At 42.1% G+C, this 17,391-nt stretch overlaps 1 protein-coding gene across 2 annotated transcripts; it reads right to left on the minus strand.

Annotated features, from left to right (window-relative positions):
- Positions 1 to 1,446: 1,446 nt before the first annotated feature.
- Positions 1,447 to 17,083, minus strand: PABPC1 (poly(A) binding protein cytoplasmic 1). 2 transcript variants are annotated; one of them, XM_035546401.2, is made up of 15 exons: positions 16,335 to 17,083; positions 11,372 to 11,565; positions 11,148 to 11,263; positions 9,218 to 9,348; positions 7,855 to 7,949; positions 6,757 to 6,894; positions 6,574 to 6,669; positions 5,837 to 6,109; positions 5,578 to 5,671; positions 5,292 to 5,402; positions 4,320 to 4,474; positions 3,783 to 3,867; positions 3,477 to 3,607; positions 3,096 to 3,191; positions 1,447 to 1,892 (listed from the first exon to the last, which is right to left on the minus strand). In XM_035546401.2, the coding sequence occupies exons 1-14, from the start codon at positions 16,525 to 16,527 to the stop codon at positions 3,099 to 3,101; spliced, it is 1,905 nt and encodes a 634-aa protein (XP_035402294.1). In that variant the 5' UTR covers positions 16,528 to 17,083; the 3' UTR covers positions 1,447 to 1,892; positions 3,096 to 3,098. The 2 variants fall into 2 exon arrangements, with proteins under 2 accessions (XP_035402294.1, XP_035402292.1); XM_035546399.1 differs by having other exon boundaries at positions 9,209 to 9,348.
- Between the last annotated feature and the right edge of the window lie 308 nt (positions 17,084 to 17,391).

The raw sequence follows: 17,391 nt of genomic DNA on the forward strand, positions 1-17,391 counted from the left end.
TCCTTCTTTGGACACGCTCCAAGACCTCGATGTCCGTCTTGTAGTGAGGGGCCCAAAACTGAACACAGTATTTGAGGTGTGGTCTCACCCAAGCAGACTACATGGGGACGATCACCTCCCAGGCAGGTCCTGCTGGCCACACCATTTCTGATCCAAGCCAGGATGCTGTTGGCCTTCTTGGCCATCTGAGCACACTGCTGGCTCATATTCAGCTGGATATCGACCCCCAGGTCCCTTTCTACCAGGCAGCTTTCCAACAACTCTTCCCCCCAGCCTGTAGCATCGTATGGGGTTGTTGTGCCCCAGGTGCAGGACCTGGCACTCTGCCTTGCTGAACCTCATACAGTTGGCCTCAGCCCACTGATCCAGCCTATCCAGAGCCCTCCTACCATCGGGCAGATCAACACTCATGCCCAACTTGGTGTCATCTGCAAACTTACTGAGGGTGCACTCGATCCCCTCCAGATGATGGTAAGGATATTGAAGAGAACTGGCTCCAATGCTGAGCCCTGGGGGACACCATCAGCAACTGGCCTCCAACTGGAGACACATTTCTTTCTTCACTATTATACAACAGATCAGATTGAGACCAATCTACCTCCCCCCCTTCCATTCTATTTTTAAAATTGTAAGGATGAAACAAGCTGATAACCTTTTACAAGAAACAGTAGATTCCCTGAGCCAGTAGAGCTGCTAGTACTATTTCACCATTCACAAATTTCATCTAGAATAGCAAATTTTGGGTAAGCTCAATGTACTGAAAGTTAATGAAAAGATCTTTTGCTAGCTGTTGAAGTTGCCTTTGACAATGGATTTGTTCACCATATTTGAAAAAATCAAAATATAGCAAAGCTAAAATTATCCAGTAGCCTTTCACTTGTGTTAAGGAATACAACATTAGCTATTTCAAGGCAGGATTACGCAGTCCTGTCCACAGGACGTTTGCTGTGTTTATCTTTTGGTTAATATGCACTTTAATACATTGCCACTTGACCCTTATTGTTCTAGGAAGCCTTGTGTTTGTACCTTCACAATAACAATCTTACAACACTGCTGCAGACAATCCTTGTTCGTTCACCTGTATCCGCACTACTCTGCCTCCATCTCAGCCACAGTGAAGTTATTGCCACGTTCAGTGTTAACTCCAAAGAAACAGCAGGCGACCTATATGGAGGTTCTTCCTTCCACCAAGGTACAATATTTCAAGGGCTACTTCTAATTAGACACTGACAAGAGCCCAGACATCATGCTATGAAGGATTTTAAACCCAGATGTGGATCTACCTGCTCTTTTTGTTTAAAGCCTGAATTTATATTACCAGTAACAGGTGGCTAAACACAGGCTAATCTGCCAAACTGCTAAAACATACTCAAGTTGGATTCTAACTCTATATTCTGAAACACTACCTTATCAGGAAGACACTGTACAAAAACCATGACAAGTAAATCAGTGTTTAAGGAATTTTTATTAAACCAAGAATTTTATAATCCAAATTACGTTTCTTTGCTCAGCTATCAATTCTCACTGTCAACTAAAACAGTGGTGATACTCTGAGCTTTTCCACAGTAAAGAATTACAAAATTAAAGAAAGGAATGCTTTAAATTTTTTTTTTTACTGTGCTGAAAATTCTTTTTCCCCCGGGTTTATAAAACATTAATTTGTATTTTTTATTTTACTATTTTTTTTTAATTTTAAATCAATAAGTAATCTAGGACTAGCATTTGTTTTACTAGCCCCGGCATTGCTCTGTACATAAGCTTCGAAGTTTCCTTTCCTTTTTTTATTTATTTTATATTTTGCAATGTTTTTCTCAATATTTAATAGTTTTTCCATGTTTAGATTTTTTTTTCTTCGGTGAAGCGAAGTTCTAGATTGTAGTTCCCGGATCTTTCTGTAAACAAAAACAATGCTGTTAGGTATTAAAATCAAAGCAGCACCTTGCTTTCTGCAACTCTAAGCCTGATAATACTTTGTACTTTCACAATATTGATCATACCAAAGTTCTTTACGAGCAGGATATCACAGAGACAGATACCGCACTTTTTAGAGATATTTAAGTACCTCAAGTCTGTAATAATTTGCAAGATAGAACGAAGTCTAAAACTAAACAGTACTCTGCACAGCCCAGCCTTGGACAAGGGCTAGGCACAAGACTTTGTTACTGCAACTAACCTGATTGCAGAGCAGAGACCTCTACTCTAAGGTCAGCATACCACAGCTCAAACAATTACAGTATTTTCAAATTCCTATTACTAAAACATCACAGAACACAAGGAGTAATGTTTTCAAAGTTTGGGCAGCTTAGTTTAGGCCAGACAACTATTCAACACTTTTTAATCTCCAGTGTGAAAGTGTCACAAACAAAAAAGAAAGGAAAAAAGCATGGAAAAAGCATGACTCATCCTGCCTCCAAAAGACCATTTCATGCCTGCAGGAAGGAGACCAAGAAAAATGAAGACTTTGAGTGATCAAATTTAAAAGCAGGCCTTTTCAGCTGATAGTTATGAATGTGAAAAGTTCACATACAGGCAAAACCTAATGGGACTGAATGGAGAATAGACGCCTACATTATCCCTAACTCCACAACATTTTTCCACTTTTGAAACTGTAACGGTAACACCTTTTGGCTCTTCTTGTCATGCAAAATTAAGATATTAACCACTCAGAAAAAGTAATCAATATTTTAACTGCCATTAAGGAACATGTAAGGAACAGTAGGACTTACTATCATTTACGCTTACTTCCTCCACAATTTGTTTAAGTTCCTGTTTAACAATATGAACAGCAACATTTGACAGAACTTCTCGCTTTTGCAGGCGTGCCCAAAAGTAGTACCAGCTAAATATGCTGGTAGGAACAATGCTCTAATTCCAGTTAAATACGCACGATGAAGTGTTGGTAGCATTTGCTAACCAAGAGTTGAACTGGACAACAGCATAGAGCACAAAACTATCCTACCACCATGGCTGCGGCTTCTACTTTCCGTGGCTGCAAATGATACCGAGCTTGGAATCACATTGCTTGTAAGGCCATGGACTAGGGACTATTGCCCTACTCACCCTATAAAGCATTCTGCATTCCTCAGAAAACTTACTTATTAAACACTTGGAACCCCAGTGGGGTTATTAACTGCCTTTTGAGCAGCCTCTTTAGCTTGGTGGGCTTGTAGTACGGCTACAGCTTCATCAACCTGGGAAGTAAAAAAAAATTAACAGAGGGAAGCTTAATTATTTCTAAGTTTATGAAGTGGTTTAAATTATACATACAAACAATACCTGTATCATTAACAAGGATAACATTAGTTCCAGTTCATGCTAACATACGTCACTGCCACCCACCAAAACAGAATATTCTAACTTGTCACCCTGGGGCCAATGTTGCACTGCCACTACTCCACCATGCCAGCATAAACGCCTGCTCAATCACAGTAGATTTAATTGCTTATGAAATTAGCAGGAGGCAAAGGCCCACCCACCTTCGAACGAAGAGATTCAGGAGACTCAAGCATGTGAAGGAGTTCAGAGTTGTCAATCTCCAACAGCATACCAGTGATCTTACCCGCCAGAGTAGGGTGCATGCTTTGAATAAGAGGAAATAGACGTTCACCTAGAAAAACAGTTACCAGGAGTCACAGATCTCATCTGATGAACACAGCTTAGATTCAAGGGAAAAGGGCAACAACTTCCTCTTTGTTCTACTCCTAAAACCATTTATTCTGCATTTTGGAGTACTCAGAGTGTTCTTCCACTACAAGGCATCAGGAGAGAGACCATGTACATACCTAACATCTGCTTTTGTTCTTGCGGTGGGGCAGAAGCCAACATGGAAGCAGTCAATGGTTCCTGACCTTGCACATGGACAGCAGGCTGCAAAATTACACCATTTCAAAATTAAATTCTACGTTATAATTATATGCAGCTTCAAGTATCTGCTGTTATATAACTCAGCACAAACAATGCCTACACTGTCAGAAACCTGGAAAAAAAATGACTATCAAGTCAATTTAATCAAGTAGTGTTGGTTAGAGCTCAGTGATGCTGGAGATTAGCGTCAACCACTCCACTGTGGAGCAAACACGGAAAATTCAGGCTAAAGTATCAAGCAACTGGAAAATATGAAGTAACATAGGTCCCATCCCATCCCAGGTGACCTTGAAATACACAAAGCCCCAAGGCTGTAAGCTGGTGCCATAATGCAGAGCCTCAATTCTACAATAACAAAGGAAACTCTTACAAAGGAACCTCTTAATCATAAACACCCCTGCCTTTCATCTGCAAAAAAACCAGCAAAAGCATGACCAGTTCCTAAAATTACATACCTGCTGCATAGCAACCTGTGGCTGTGTATTAAGATGCTGCTGAGGATTGCGAACACCTGCAGCATATTTGTATTGTGGTACTGTGCGTACAGCAGGAGTAGCTGCAGTAGCTGCTGCTGCAGGACGTGGACCCATTGTTTGTGTTGATGTATTAGCTGAAAAGATAACAATTCTGTTTATGAACCGTTCCACATTTAATTTAGCATACACTGTACAAAAGTTGAAACAACCAAAACCAAATACATAATTTAGGTATTGCATTACAGATTCATCTCAGTCATATTGTCACATCACTGGTCCCATCTGAAGGTTCAAATCTAGAAATCTACTGGTTGTTACTCTCCAGTCACTTTTTTTTTAATGCTCTAGGAAGATGTGTGAGGGAACAATTCACTTTTGGTTGAGTACTGATGTAGTTTCATCCCAACCTCAAAGGACATGATTTCCTGAGCGTACACACTGTCAACAGTCATCCTAAAAAAAGGATACTCTCATGAAGTAGACAGCTAAAAACACCACCTAATATGTTCTCAGTTAAGACTCCATTACAATCAGTTCTGGTTCATTCAGTGATGTGCAGATTCTGCACGATAGCAGCTCACAATATTCTATTACAAATAGTTAAGAGCTGAAATTGGATCATCTCAGCGTTTTTACATGCAACTTATTAAATTGCCACACTGATATTTAGAAATGGTAAAAACTCTCATACAATACTACTGAAATGGACAATAAAGCAAGAACTGTTCACTGCTAGAGACAGGACCACATCTGGAGTCTGATTTTCACTCTTTGCTGGGACAATTTAAGAAGCTAGTAAAAGGTGATACTGGCTTACCAATCTAGTCAGAGCTGGAAAAGGAGAGCAGCAGTACCACGTATGACACTGATCTTATGTTTGAGATTCTGAACCAGCAAAATTTAAAAAAAGGTTTTATGTTTTAAGTGTAAGTTTTTGTACGTGAAACTCACCAACACGCTGTGTTGACATGACTCGTGGAACTTGTGAAGAAGCCGGTCTCATGGTACTAAATGGTGGTCTGGGCGCTGCTGGGCGGATAGCACCAGGCATGTTTTGGAATGCTGTTTTAGGAAAGGTATCTCACATTACACACTGAAACACTGCATGGTGAGGAGAGTATAGAAGGAATATCATAACATGGCAAAGACACTAATACCATGAAAATGCATGTAAAATTTCGAAGGTAAAGGCTATCGCGTTTACTACAACCGCTGGAAGAGTAAAGAAGTGACTTACGATGAGGTCTGGCACCCTGAGCAGTCCAGCGAGGACTAGGTCTAGCAAGTTGAGCAAGTTGATTAGTAGGATAGTATGCAGCACGGTTCTGAGTCTGTCAAATGTGAAAACATCATGTACTTTTGTTATCTTCTGAGGGCATACTGAACAGTCCATCACCTTTCTGCTATGAATACATTCTAATTGTCTTATTTACTCTTAAATCTAAACAAGTTTTATACAGGGTACAAAACATTCAGTTACTTATCTCTATACATACCTGTGGGATAGCTGCCATGAAGTAACCTGAAGGAGGTGCTGGCTGGTAGGGGTTGATTACAGGATTAGGTACTGCTCTTACACTTGCCATTCTCTGCATATACTGGTTGGTGAGATGAGCTTGGCGCTCTTCTTTACGCTGCGCTAGAGCTACATATAATGGTTTAGTAGCCACGATTCTACCATTCATCTCTGTGACAGCTTTGGTGGCTTCTTCTGGTGATGAAAAGCATACAAACCCAAATCCTTTGCTGCGCCCACCTTCCATCATGACCTGCCAAGTACAAAGCACAGTTTTTAAACAAGAGAATGTTACGTCTATCCCTATTCAACTTACACAGGTTTCCTTTTTCAGCTTACTATACAAGTGACACCACAGGCTTGTTTTACTGAATGGATTTATAAAAAAAAAAAAAGGAGTACCACTGCTGAACAAGCTATTTCTTTAGTGAATACAGATGAAAATCTCACTGAAGTAACCCTGAGCATACCATTGCAATGGACAGATGTAATTTTTCTCGAACTCATGTGCAGCAATATGCAGTTTAAGAAAGGACAATAGCATGATGTATTTAATCTGAGATGTACAAAAATCAAGAAAACAGAAGCCCCTGTATATAAAACAGTAGCAATGATAGGCGATTGGGTCACATTTCTGTCAGTCAAGGCAATAAATTGCTCTTCCTTAGTGAAGGATCATCATTCACCAACAAAAGGAGTGCAATCTACAAACTTTACCTTTGCACTAGTGATTGTACCAAATGGGGAGAATTCTTTTCGAAGGCGTTCATCATCAATGCCATCATCAAGATTTTTCACGTAAAGGTTTACACCCTAAAAAAAAAAGTAAAGTTATTTTTAAAAGCAAATGACTTGCATAAATCTAAAAATAAAGGTAGTCTTCTTGAATTAAAAGCAAACCTGGTATCTGGTGATCCTGTCCTGCTTCATTTGCTCAAATTTACGCTTCAGCTCCGTCTGTCTTTCGACTTTTTTCTGAGCCCGGCCAACATAGATTTGTTTCCCGTTGAGCTCCTTCCCATTCATCTCATCTACAGCCTTCATTAATAAACGAGAGGTTAGGTTTATATTTCAGTGTTCTCCACGCATATAAAAAAGTAATTCAAATATAAAAATCACATTTACTGAGGCATTGGTATTCTAAGTTATTTGAAACACACCATGTGTGATCCTGACTGCTGTGAGAGAAGCAATTCATTGATGAATGTATGCAAGACTGAGAAAAATGCACATTTAAGACAGGATTTGTTCCAGCTTTTTGCTTGTGCACTCGCACTACTGAGAAATCACAGAAATGCCTTTTGAAAAGCAAACTTCATTTGTTGGCCCTGATCTGCTCTGCGCTGCTTTTTTCTCCTAATGCTATGTCCTTCCTGCCACAGCAAACTGACGCATCAAAGCAACAGCTGCCAACGAATTAAATTATACAGCACACTGGCATGTTATAGACATACACACAAATTAATAGGACTCTTGTTCCATAGTTACTTTTCAAGGTAAAAGTGAAATCACAAGGCTATTTTCTTACAGCTATGCCAAACGTACTCTATAAAACTAATAGCTTTCCTGCTGACTTTGCAGTCCTGAAGTTCAAAACCTCCATCCTTTCTGCTTTGCAGTTGCACAAATGCTTTGTGCAACCAAATTGGATCCTATGATTCATCTGGGTTTTGCAGGGATGTAATAATTTACTATGCTTGCATGTTGCCCAGCATGAAGGAATCCAAACCTCATCAAAACCTTCAAGCCCAACTACAACAGGGCCTTTCTTGGAGTACCTTAACTTAATAGGCTCTTCAAATCAACTGACGTTTCCTCAAAAGAAAGCATTTTAAGTGATATCAGCTATGTTCAGTCATTTAGGAAGATACCTGCTTTTGCAGTGTTCTTGACCAATTAAAAGCCCTTAATGAATTCACAAGATTCCAAAGCACTCAATGAAACTTATTATTTGAGTCTCAGGTTACAGAATTCCTAACATGAAGTACAAAAGCTTACTTTTTGGGCATCTTCATGTCTTTCAAAACTAACGAAGCCGAAGCCTTTGGATTTTCCACTCTCATCAGTCATAACTTTCACACTTAAGGCAGGACCTAAGAAGAGAATGAAATACTTTACGTGGTGTATACAGAGCATATTCTCCTCATGTCTTGAACACTGTTTAGAAGTTTTAATATTTAGTTTCTGCATTTATACTACAAAAGACTCCTACACCAATGATAGTATCTAGTAAACACCATCCATTAATACAAAATTGCTGATTTGCCCTTATGCTGAACTACAGCCTTTATGGCTGATGTCTGCCATGCTGAATTTCTTAACTACTGCATTTTCAGCCAAAATGAGGTAGGAATTTAACTTCAAAGTGAAGTAATTTTAATGGAGAAAACCCATGATGTTTAAGAAGTGTTAGTACTTCTGTCCTTTCAAACAGGTATTGAAACCTGGAGAGGAGGGCCTTCTATTAGCCCTGTGCTTCACACCTCTTCATCCTGGTGAGAGCTCAGCTCTTTCGAACCTTCGAAAGTTGTAGTTCAGACTCAATTGAGGGAGACATGAGCAAAATTTGCTACCATTTCATCCACAAACATAACAGTGGAAAGGAATTTCCTGTGAATGCTGCTATACTGTTGCAATACAATATCTCACATACAAGGCTCTGCCTTGGTTTGCACGATATCCACTGGAGAACAGCAAAGCACAGGAGAAAATCCAACAAAAAGCCATGAGGCTGAAGATAACAGATACAGCCTATAAAGCAATGTAAGAATCTAACTGGATAAAGGAACTAACTTCCTAACTCAATGGTGACACATCATATACATCATATGCCTACCATAACTCTGCCCTGAGCATAAATGAGGGTCAAGACAGAACCGAACAGCTTGCCAATGGCAAAGCTCCTTATAATTTCAGAGTAAGGAAACCATCACAATGTAACCAAGTAATGAAAACAGAGATACCTTGAATAAAGCTAAGTCTGCAAAGTGAAAAAGCTACAGGAAACTCATTTCTCATGCTTCCTGTACAGAACTTGCAACATCAATCTGTACTAGAACAGAAAACACTTCTAGTTACAGCTTAAAGAGTTTGCAAAACCCATTAAAAAGACCAGACATTTTTAAATTATCAAACGGTTCTGATAGGAGGATTATATATTCTATTATGGCCATTTAAAATTCTTTAGTGGATATAATTACAATTTCAAATTCAAAATGAAGTACTAAGTTTTCCATACTTTTAAAATAAAAACTTCAGACAGCCATTTGATTCCTCCTATTATAAAGCACCATACAGCTATAAGAGCTGAAGTTCACTGGTGTTTATATAAACTCAAAGCATAAGACATTACCAAACTTGCCAAAGAGTTCCTTAAGTCTCTCATCATCCATGTCTTCTCCAAAATTCTTGATGTAAACATTGGTGAATTCCTTTGCTCTGGCTCCAAGCTCTGCCTCGCGTTCCTTACGAGATTTAAACCTTCCAACAAATCTAGTTGCAGAAGAACAGAATAGGATAGATCAAAGTAAATTTTAACACCTTGACAGACTTGCTTTAATCATCTGGCATGCTTTATTCTTAATCAGTCTCATTATTCATTATAGGCATGAAATTCTTTAAGTAAAATATTCAAAATAAAACCATCAAAAACAATTTTACTATCCTTTTCTATATTAGTGTGCTTATCACAATTACTAGCACAAAAACACTTTCGAACTATTGGCAATATTGTTTGCTCTTGTGCAGCCTTTGACATCAGGAGACACACGGACAATGGGAAAGAGTACTAAGTAAACTGAAATTCCAGATACCAGCATAATCTGTCATACTAAAAGCTTGGCAGCCTTAAAACAGTTACCATTCTCCAACCTAGCTTTTAAGCAAGGGCTATTTAACTAACCTTCTGCATGCCCTTATACACCTTTCCAGCCTGCATCAAAGCAAACCCTTGTTTTCCCCCACCTCTCTCAATAGGCACGGAGAAATAAATAGTGCAACTTGCTCTGTAGTCAAATATCATTGCAAGTTGGCTGGGAACACTAAAGGTCAGCTCACTGGCAGAGAAGGAACAGAGGCTGAACAGAACACCCTACAATCCAAGGAACTCCTCTAGTACAGAAGTTACAAGAGTGCAAGATACACCGATTTCTGGTTACAGACTTTTATTCCCTAATCACCATCTGAACTTTCATAGTTCCAAACCTAACCAATTCAATAATGCAGCACACAGTAGCTCAACATTTTCTTCAGTACTGACAACTTTACCAGATCCGTAGTAACCAAGGATAAGAACAATATTGTTCAGCAACGTGTTCAGCAGTTTTTGACAGTGAGCAGAATATTTTAATTCACTTTTAAAAACCTACCTTGAATAGAAATTCAAAGCAAAACTAGCTTTTATGATGCATTTTATTAAACAAAGTTTATGTAAATACTGTGGTTTATGACTATATGCTGACATTTTTACCGATTCAAAAAGGTTATATAAAGAGCAAACCAAGTAAAAACATCCACAGTATGCCAGCCAAGCACAGAGCAAGAGGGAAAAGTTTCAAAAGATTTGCTCTCCCTGTGCATGGCTTGATCCACCCATGTAAAAATAATCCACAAGGGTAAGCTGATGCTGATTTCTGTTATCCTTTTTTCCAAAGCCACCGAAGTATTTACAGAGCTATTCTTTTGCAACTATACCAAATACCATAATGATCCCTTAAGCACAGCTGTGAGGCACACTCACCCCCCCCAGCCCAGCCTAGGTATCACTAACCAATTGCCAAAAGATCGTTTTTTCCCTATAGTACAGAACAGTTACTTTTTAAACCATTGTTTTCATCAGTTTTATTTTCTACTCCTGTTCCCCAGGTATGTCTCTTAACAGACATTAAGAACATTCAGTATAATCAGACCACTATTCAAGATTTAGTAGCTTCAGCACCCTAAGATTCACTTAAAAACAGTGACATACCCAACACACAACTTTGGTAAGTGTTGTACTTTATCTCAGAACAGTAAAATCAGAAGAGAGAAGTTCCCAAACCCTCATTACAGCACTGACTTCTAAGACAACACAACTTTTTTCTTTCCTGAAGTGCATTAGCAGAGTTTTCTGAACATATTCTGGCTTTAGAATAGGTAGGTAATACAGTCTGTAGTATTCCTGGCACAGAAATTCTAAATCATTTTAAATTAGAAATATTTAGAACAACCTGTCTTTTCTAGGTAAGCTTTAAGTCCATGTCTACTTTAGAGTTTCAGTCTGTTGATCTACAGCTCCGTATTTATGTACTTACACTTTGCGGTCATTAAGCAGCATACCATTCATTTTTTCAATAGCTCTTTCTGCAGCTTCTTGTGTCTCAAAATGTACGAATCCATAACCCTTGGATCCATTTTCATCACATACCACCTATTAAAGAAAAACTTTGCTGTAATAGCCATGGAATGTTTCCAGCATGTATTTCCCCCCCGCCCCGAAATGCCAAACCATTAAATGTACCCATAACTTTGCACTAACCTTACAAGAAAGGATGTTTCCAAAAGCAGAAAATGTGTCATACAAAGCTTTGTTATCAATTGATTTGTCCAAGTTTTTGATGAAGATGTTTCCTACACCGCTTTTGCGTAGAGATGGATCGCGCTGAGACCACATGATGCGCACTGGTTTGCCTTTAATGACATCAAAGTTCATGGTATCCAAAGCTCGTTCAGCTGGAAAGACATCATGGAGTTACTAGGAAACACTAAAGTTGCTTTAGCAAGTGCATAACCAGCATTTTGAGTACCCTTCTTCAAAAATGTTTAGCTATTTTAAGTCTAGCATCATAACCACCAAGACGCAAATCCAAACTTCCAATGCAGATAACCCCCCCTCTTTTCTGCAAGTAAAAACCAGCAAAAACTCCTCAGCAAAAGCTGTGCCGAAGAAACAGGAAGGAGCACGGGTTAGCTGAATAAGCAGTAGAAATCCCAGTAGCCCAAGTGATTGTACCCCACCATGAAAAAATGGTACCCGGACAGGAGAAAGTCTATCAACTGATGGCAATTATGACCTACTCCCCAGGAGGAAAGGTTTTTACATTTGTACAAGAGCAGCTGACCATATTGTATCAAAAAATGCTTTAGGGGTACAACTTGTGCCCATACTAGTACTTCTGCAAACATTTACATACCAACTCCTAAGACAGCAGTAGCCCTGAACTGACAGAACTGCTTTGCAACTGAGCCAGGTGCAGTTCAAGCAGCTTTCCAACGCAACACTTTAGGGACAAAAAAATAAAGATCTGCAATGGACTTCCAGGCCGGGGACAGTTCAAAGAGAAGTAAAAATAGTACTTTACTTTAAAAATCTCAAATAATGTATATTAAAAGCTCATGATGAAATACATATGAGGGAGGAACAAAAGAAGGAACAAGCATTAAAACAGCAAAACGAGCTAATGTAAGGTTTTGTGACTCCAGAGGAGCAGTTTTTCCAGTAGAACTCCATAACTAACTTTTCAAAGCCTGAATTTAAGACCTCAGTATATTTAGACAGGGAAGTGTCAAGACGTCCTCAGTTTTCATGTCTCTTCAAAGCAACAAGACGTGTCTATGATGTTTTAAGTCAACAATATACTTAAGCAAGAAAGAGAGACAGCTCTAAATTACAGCAGACATGATCTCCCTACACTAGCTCCTTCCCAGTTTTGTTCCTGTCTGTCTGGAAGAACACTGAAAAAAGCCCCAGTAAATACCTGAGGTCACAGCCATCGGTACCAATTCATTTCACTGCTCTCTGCATACAGCAGGGCAACACGACGTTAACAAGAGCGAAACCATTTAGTATTAAAGCCAGTAACCATGTCACTTATTTGTCTTTCTCAGAAGGACCAAAGGCCAACCACGTTGCCGAACCCAACCAAAATCTTCTTTTTTTTTGATTCTCCTTTTAGTGCTGCTTATGTATTTGGCTATGCTGCTGGATATTATGGCCAAAGAAAACGTGCAGTTGGCCTCCGTTCAGCTAATACACCATGTCATCTCCTTTACTGCCGTGTTTTCAGATCACAAATGAATTTGAAGACAGACATCTGTAGAGGTTAACTAGACAGACAGGTAAAAGTCATTTTCTTGTTAAAAATCATCTGCAGAAACTACTACTACAGTCACACGACAGTCAACAACTGATTCAGAGCTGAAGCCACAAAAATAGAAGCACTGCCAATCTTTTGTGTAAGTTAACAAAGCTTTCACAAACTTCTGTATAAATCAAGCAGGAGAGAAGGAGCCAGCTTTGGTTACTGGTAATTAGAAACAAAGAGTACTAGAACACCAAATTACTAAAAAACCTGCTGGCCAAACAGAACAACGAGTTGTGGATATCAGGCTTGCTGCAGTAGAAACATCTAACACTTTGGGATTGCCCTGGAAGTCATTAAAATTATTACTGCCAGCACCAGCAAAAGTGCCAGTAATAAACAGTTCATTATTTCCAGAAGTAGCAACAGGGCCTGCTTTTACTAGAAAAAGAGGCTTTTCTAATTCATGCTAATTGCTTCTAGAATAATCCTGAAACTCCTCAGGAATGTGCTCATGGCCATGCTTCCCAAATGTCTGATCTGAAGCCAGTGCCAGTGGCTGATTCCACACCAGCCTTTGCAAACTGAAGGAGCAGTGAGCAGGTATCTTAGGCTGATACAATTTCTCCATGAGGACAAGGACAGCAGGGAAAGTCTCCTCATCTTTTCCGTGGAGTGGAAGTACAAGAAATAGGAAGACTTCAGCTTAACCGGCGCCACAGTCATACCACAATATACTTTAACAGATTACCGGAATACTTTACATACTTTATACTAGGTATAAGCTGCTACTCAGGAAGATTTTTGTAAGCAGTAAAATTGGCTTACTTTCATCACACTGCAGCTGCTTGCCATAGGAACCCTTGGACTGGTTTGCAGGGGGACAATTCAATTCAGTAGTTACCTTGTTACCAAGAGGACACACCTACCCAGGCTATACTTTTGCTGATTCTGCTGGAGCTTTTATTGAATGAGTCACTGGTTCCCGTTTTAGTCACGAGCAACTGGCCGGTCAACTTTCGCAGCAACTTCAAATTCGCACAAAATACACACTCGGTGCTAAACCTACGCTGGAATAGCCACGAGATAATAAACCTCTGGAAATGCAGCCACTGAAAAAAATCTGAAGGGAAAACTGCAGTTTCCGATTACTCAAGGGTAAGGCTAGTTTAGTGATTAAACAAGATTGCTCGGGCTTTACTCCGGACAATGACTCAAATTGCGAGAAGAAGTCACAGCTATGAAATGTGAGCATACCTCACACGTGTGTCATCCGGCCTAATTACTTTTCGGAAGAGCTTTGAGATCCCTGGTTTACAGGCAGCTGGTAACATGAAGCACACCTTCAAAGGCCTTTTCAAAAGCCCAGCTAGTTGTTACTGGCTGTTTAATGAGCATAGTCTGAGATGTAGGTAAGAATTAGGCTAAACCAAGAAAAGGCAGCTAGCTTGGAATTAAAAAGAAACCAACACGACTACAGGAATAACCATTTATCCTCAAAGCTGCTATTTCAAGGTTCCAGAAAATGTTTCAAGGTTTCAGGAAAGTGCGATCTGTCAAAAAAGATCAGCGAACACTTTCTAGGTATTTGCCAAGAACATTGAATTCTTGCAAAAGTACGATCACACGGTATCATCGACACGCATTTTAAACAAGTGCTTCCAGTGAGGTGCCCCATGCCTGTTTGATACAGACGAGAAATACTCGTAGCTGAACCGGACTGGGTGTCAAACATGGACACCTCCATCCCTCAAGTCAGAAAAATACTTACAGGTTTGGAGTAATAGCATTTTCCTAAGAGGCACATTCTCAAACTCTGAATGCAAATGCTGCTCAGGTGAAAAAGCTCTATTTATCCCCCCCCCCCCCCCCCCATTTGGCAAATTACAAAACTAAGTCACAAAGCATAGGGTTGAAGAGGTTGTTTAGGTAACCACAAAGGCAAGGCCAACCCTCGCGGAGTTGTCATTACTAAGGAGGAAAAGCATTTGAATCACCTTCAGCTTCTGCCCTGACATTATCATATCACGGTGCTGAACTGTGCTGACCACTTATTTTGCTTTTTGAGAGTAAACCGTACTGTAGTTTGTTTTTTTTATCAACTGAAAGGAAAGAATGTTAAGGCAAGCATTTAAATTCTCTTGTCCTAAATGCTGTCTGAATAAATTAAAAGCTCTCTGAAGTGAGAGAGCTGATAGCAAATGAAATGCCTTATTAAAGAGATGAGACAGTAACTTTTACTACTCACACACAGATAACGTTGGTGCACCAGAAGTCCGATCTGATAATGGTTACATACTAAAGCCAACTCTGAAAGCCAGTTAATCTAATTGCCTGAAAAGTTTGTAATTCAAATCTCTTTCATATGCTTGAAAATAAACCCATTATAATGGAAAGCTGTTTACTTAACTGTACTTGAAATCAAATATGATCTAGCTGACCAATTTTTTTTTTTTTTAATTGGTCTCCACAAAACTTAAAATCGGTCAGATTTGGTTCTTTTACAGCAATACCCTCCGGAGGAGCGAGCTGGTTGGCCGAACTTCGCAGAGACTTAGTGAGAACTACACAGGAAGTTTCTCTGCTGATGTAACTTTAGAGAAATGGGAGCATTACGCGTAAGACAAGTTTCAGAGAAAAAAAAAAAGCAACTTCACAAACAAGACGTCAGGGTGTAGCGCGAAGACAACCGGGCCAGGATATGGCAAAGAGCAGCCAGAGGAGGCCCAAATAATTCCCCCCGCTTCCCTACACGTGACAAATCTGCCCCAGTGCTTCGGCCTGCTCCTGGAGTGGACCTTCCATGGACTCCCGATGATCCTGGGCCGTCCTACTTCCTCCTTGTGCCTGTGAATCACGCTCACACACACACACACCCAGCTCCTGCGGACTTATTACAAGCTGCTAATGACCACCGCGCTTCCTCCCAGCCAGCCTCCCCCCCCCCCCCTCTTTCGGCCCCAACAACCCGGGCCACGGCCACCCCCACGCCTCCACCCCAGGAGCCGCCGAGCCGGGGCAGCCTCCGGGGGGCCTCCCCAGGGCTCTTTTTGCCCTTTTTTGTGCTTTTTTTGACGAATTCCTCCCCTCCACCCCGCTTCGCGGAAGCGCCTCCCCCCCCCCCCCCCGCCTTTGCCGCCACGAGGCAGGCCGCATGTCAGCCGCCAACTCCAGCCCTGTCTGCGTGTGTGTGTCCCTGTGTGCGTCCCCAAAACATTTTTAGGGTCTCCCCCCCCCCCCATTAAAACCGGCCTCCGGCCCCACCCCGCGCCGCCGGAAAATGGATGCGGCGACCGGGACCGGCGGGAGGGGGCAAAATGGCTCCCCGCACCCCCCCCCCCACCCCCGTCCCCCCTTAAAATAAATAATAAATAAATATATATATAAAAAATTAAAATAATAATAAAAATCCTGGCTTACCGTCGGCGGGCTGCTGGAAGTTGACATAGGCGTAGCCGAGCGACCGGCGGGTGATCATGTCCCTGCAGACGCGGATGGAGAGGATGGGCCCGGCGGGGCTGAACTTCTCGTAGAGCATGGCCTCGGTCACATCGGGGTGCAGGTCCCCCACGTAGAGGGACGCCATGGGGTAGCTGGGGGCGCTGGGGTTCATCCTGCCGCCGTCTCCCGGCGCGGGGAGAAGGGGGGAAGGCGCTGGCGACGCGAGGAGGCCGCGGCGGCCCGGCGCTCCGTCAGGGCCCGGGGAGGCGGCGGCGGCTTCGGAACTTAACGGCTGCGGTGCGGGGCTCGGCGGTGCGGGCTCGGGCTCGCTCCGTGTCTCCTCTCGGCTGCGCCGGGTCCGGGTGCGGGTCCGGGGGAGGGGGGGGGAGGTTCTTCGCTTCACCGGGCTTATTTATATCAAAAACCGGCCGGTTGCAGAAGGAAGGACGGGTTATTTTTAAGTATTGTTTTTTAAGCAATTTTTTTAAAGGATTTTTTTTTTTAAGGATTTTTTTTTTTAGGATTTTTTTTTTTTAGGATTTTTTTAAAATTTTTTAATTTTTTTTTTTTTTTTTTTTTTTTTTTAAGTAATAAAGGGGGTGCGGCGGCGGGGCCGGCGTGTCCCGGTGTCCGGAGCACACGCACTGCGCACGCAGCACCGACGGCGGCCGGGGGACAAGGGGGAGGCCGCCGCCCCGGCCGCGCTCTATATATACCCGCCCCGCCCCACCCGCCCCCACCGAACGCCGCAAGCGCCACGCACCGACGGCGCGCAGCGCGCATGCGCCGCCGCGTTGGGGGCGGGGGAGAGGCGGGCGGGAGAGGGGGGGAGGCGGGTGCTGCTCACGCGCCCGCCGCCCGTGTTGGGGAGGGGCCGGCGGGGGAGGGCGCGTGCGCCGCGTGACGTCAGCGGGGGCGGTGGGAGGGGGGCAGCGCGGCGGCAGCGCGCCATGCGCCCGGCTGGGGAGCACATGTGCGCGGCTGGGGGGTGGGGGCCGGCAGGGCGGCGGGAGCATGCGCGGGGGAGGGAGGGGCG

This window comes from Cygnus atratus, chromosome 2 (assembly GCF_013377495.2).
Source record: "Cygnus atratus isolate AKBS03 ecotype Queensland, Australia chromosome 2, CAtr_DNAZoo_HiC_assembly, whole genome shotgun sequence".
In the NCBI taxonomy this organism is placed as follows: domain Eukaryota; kingdom Metazoa; phylum Chordata; class Aves; order Anseriformes; family Anatidae; genus Cygnus; species Cygnus atratus.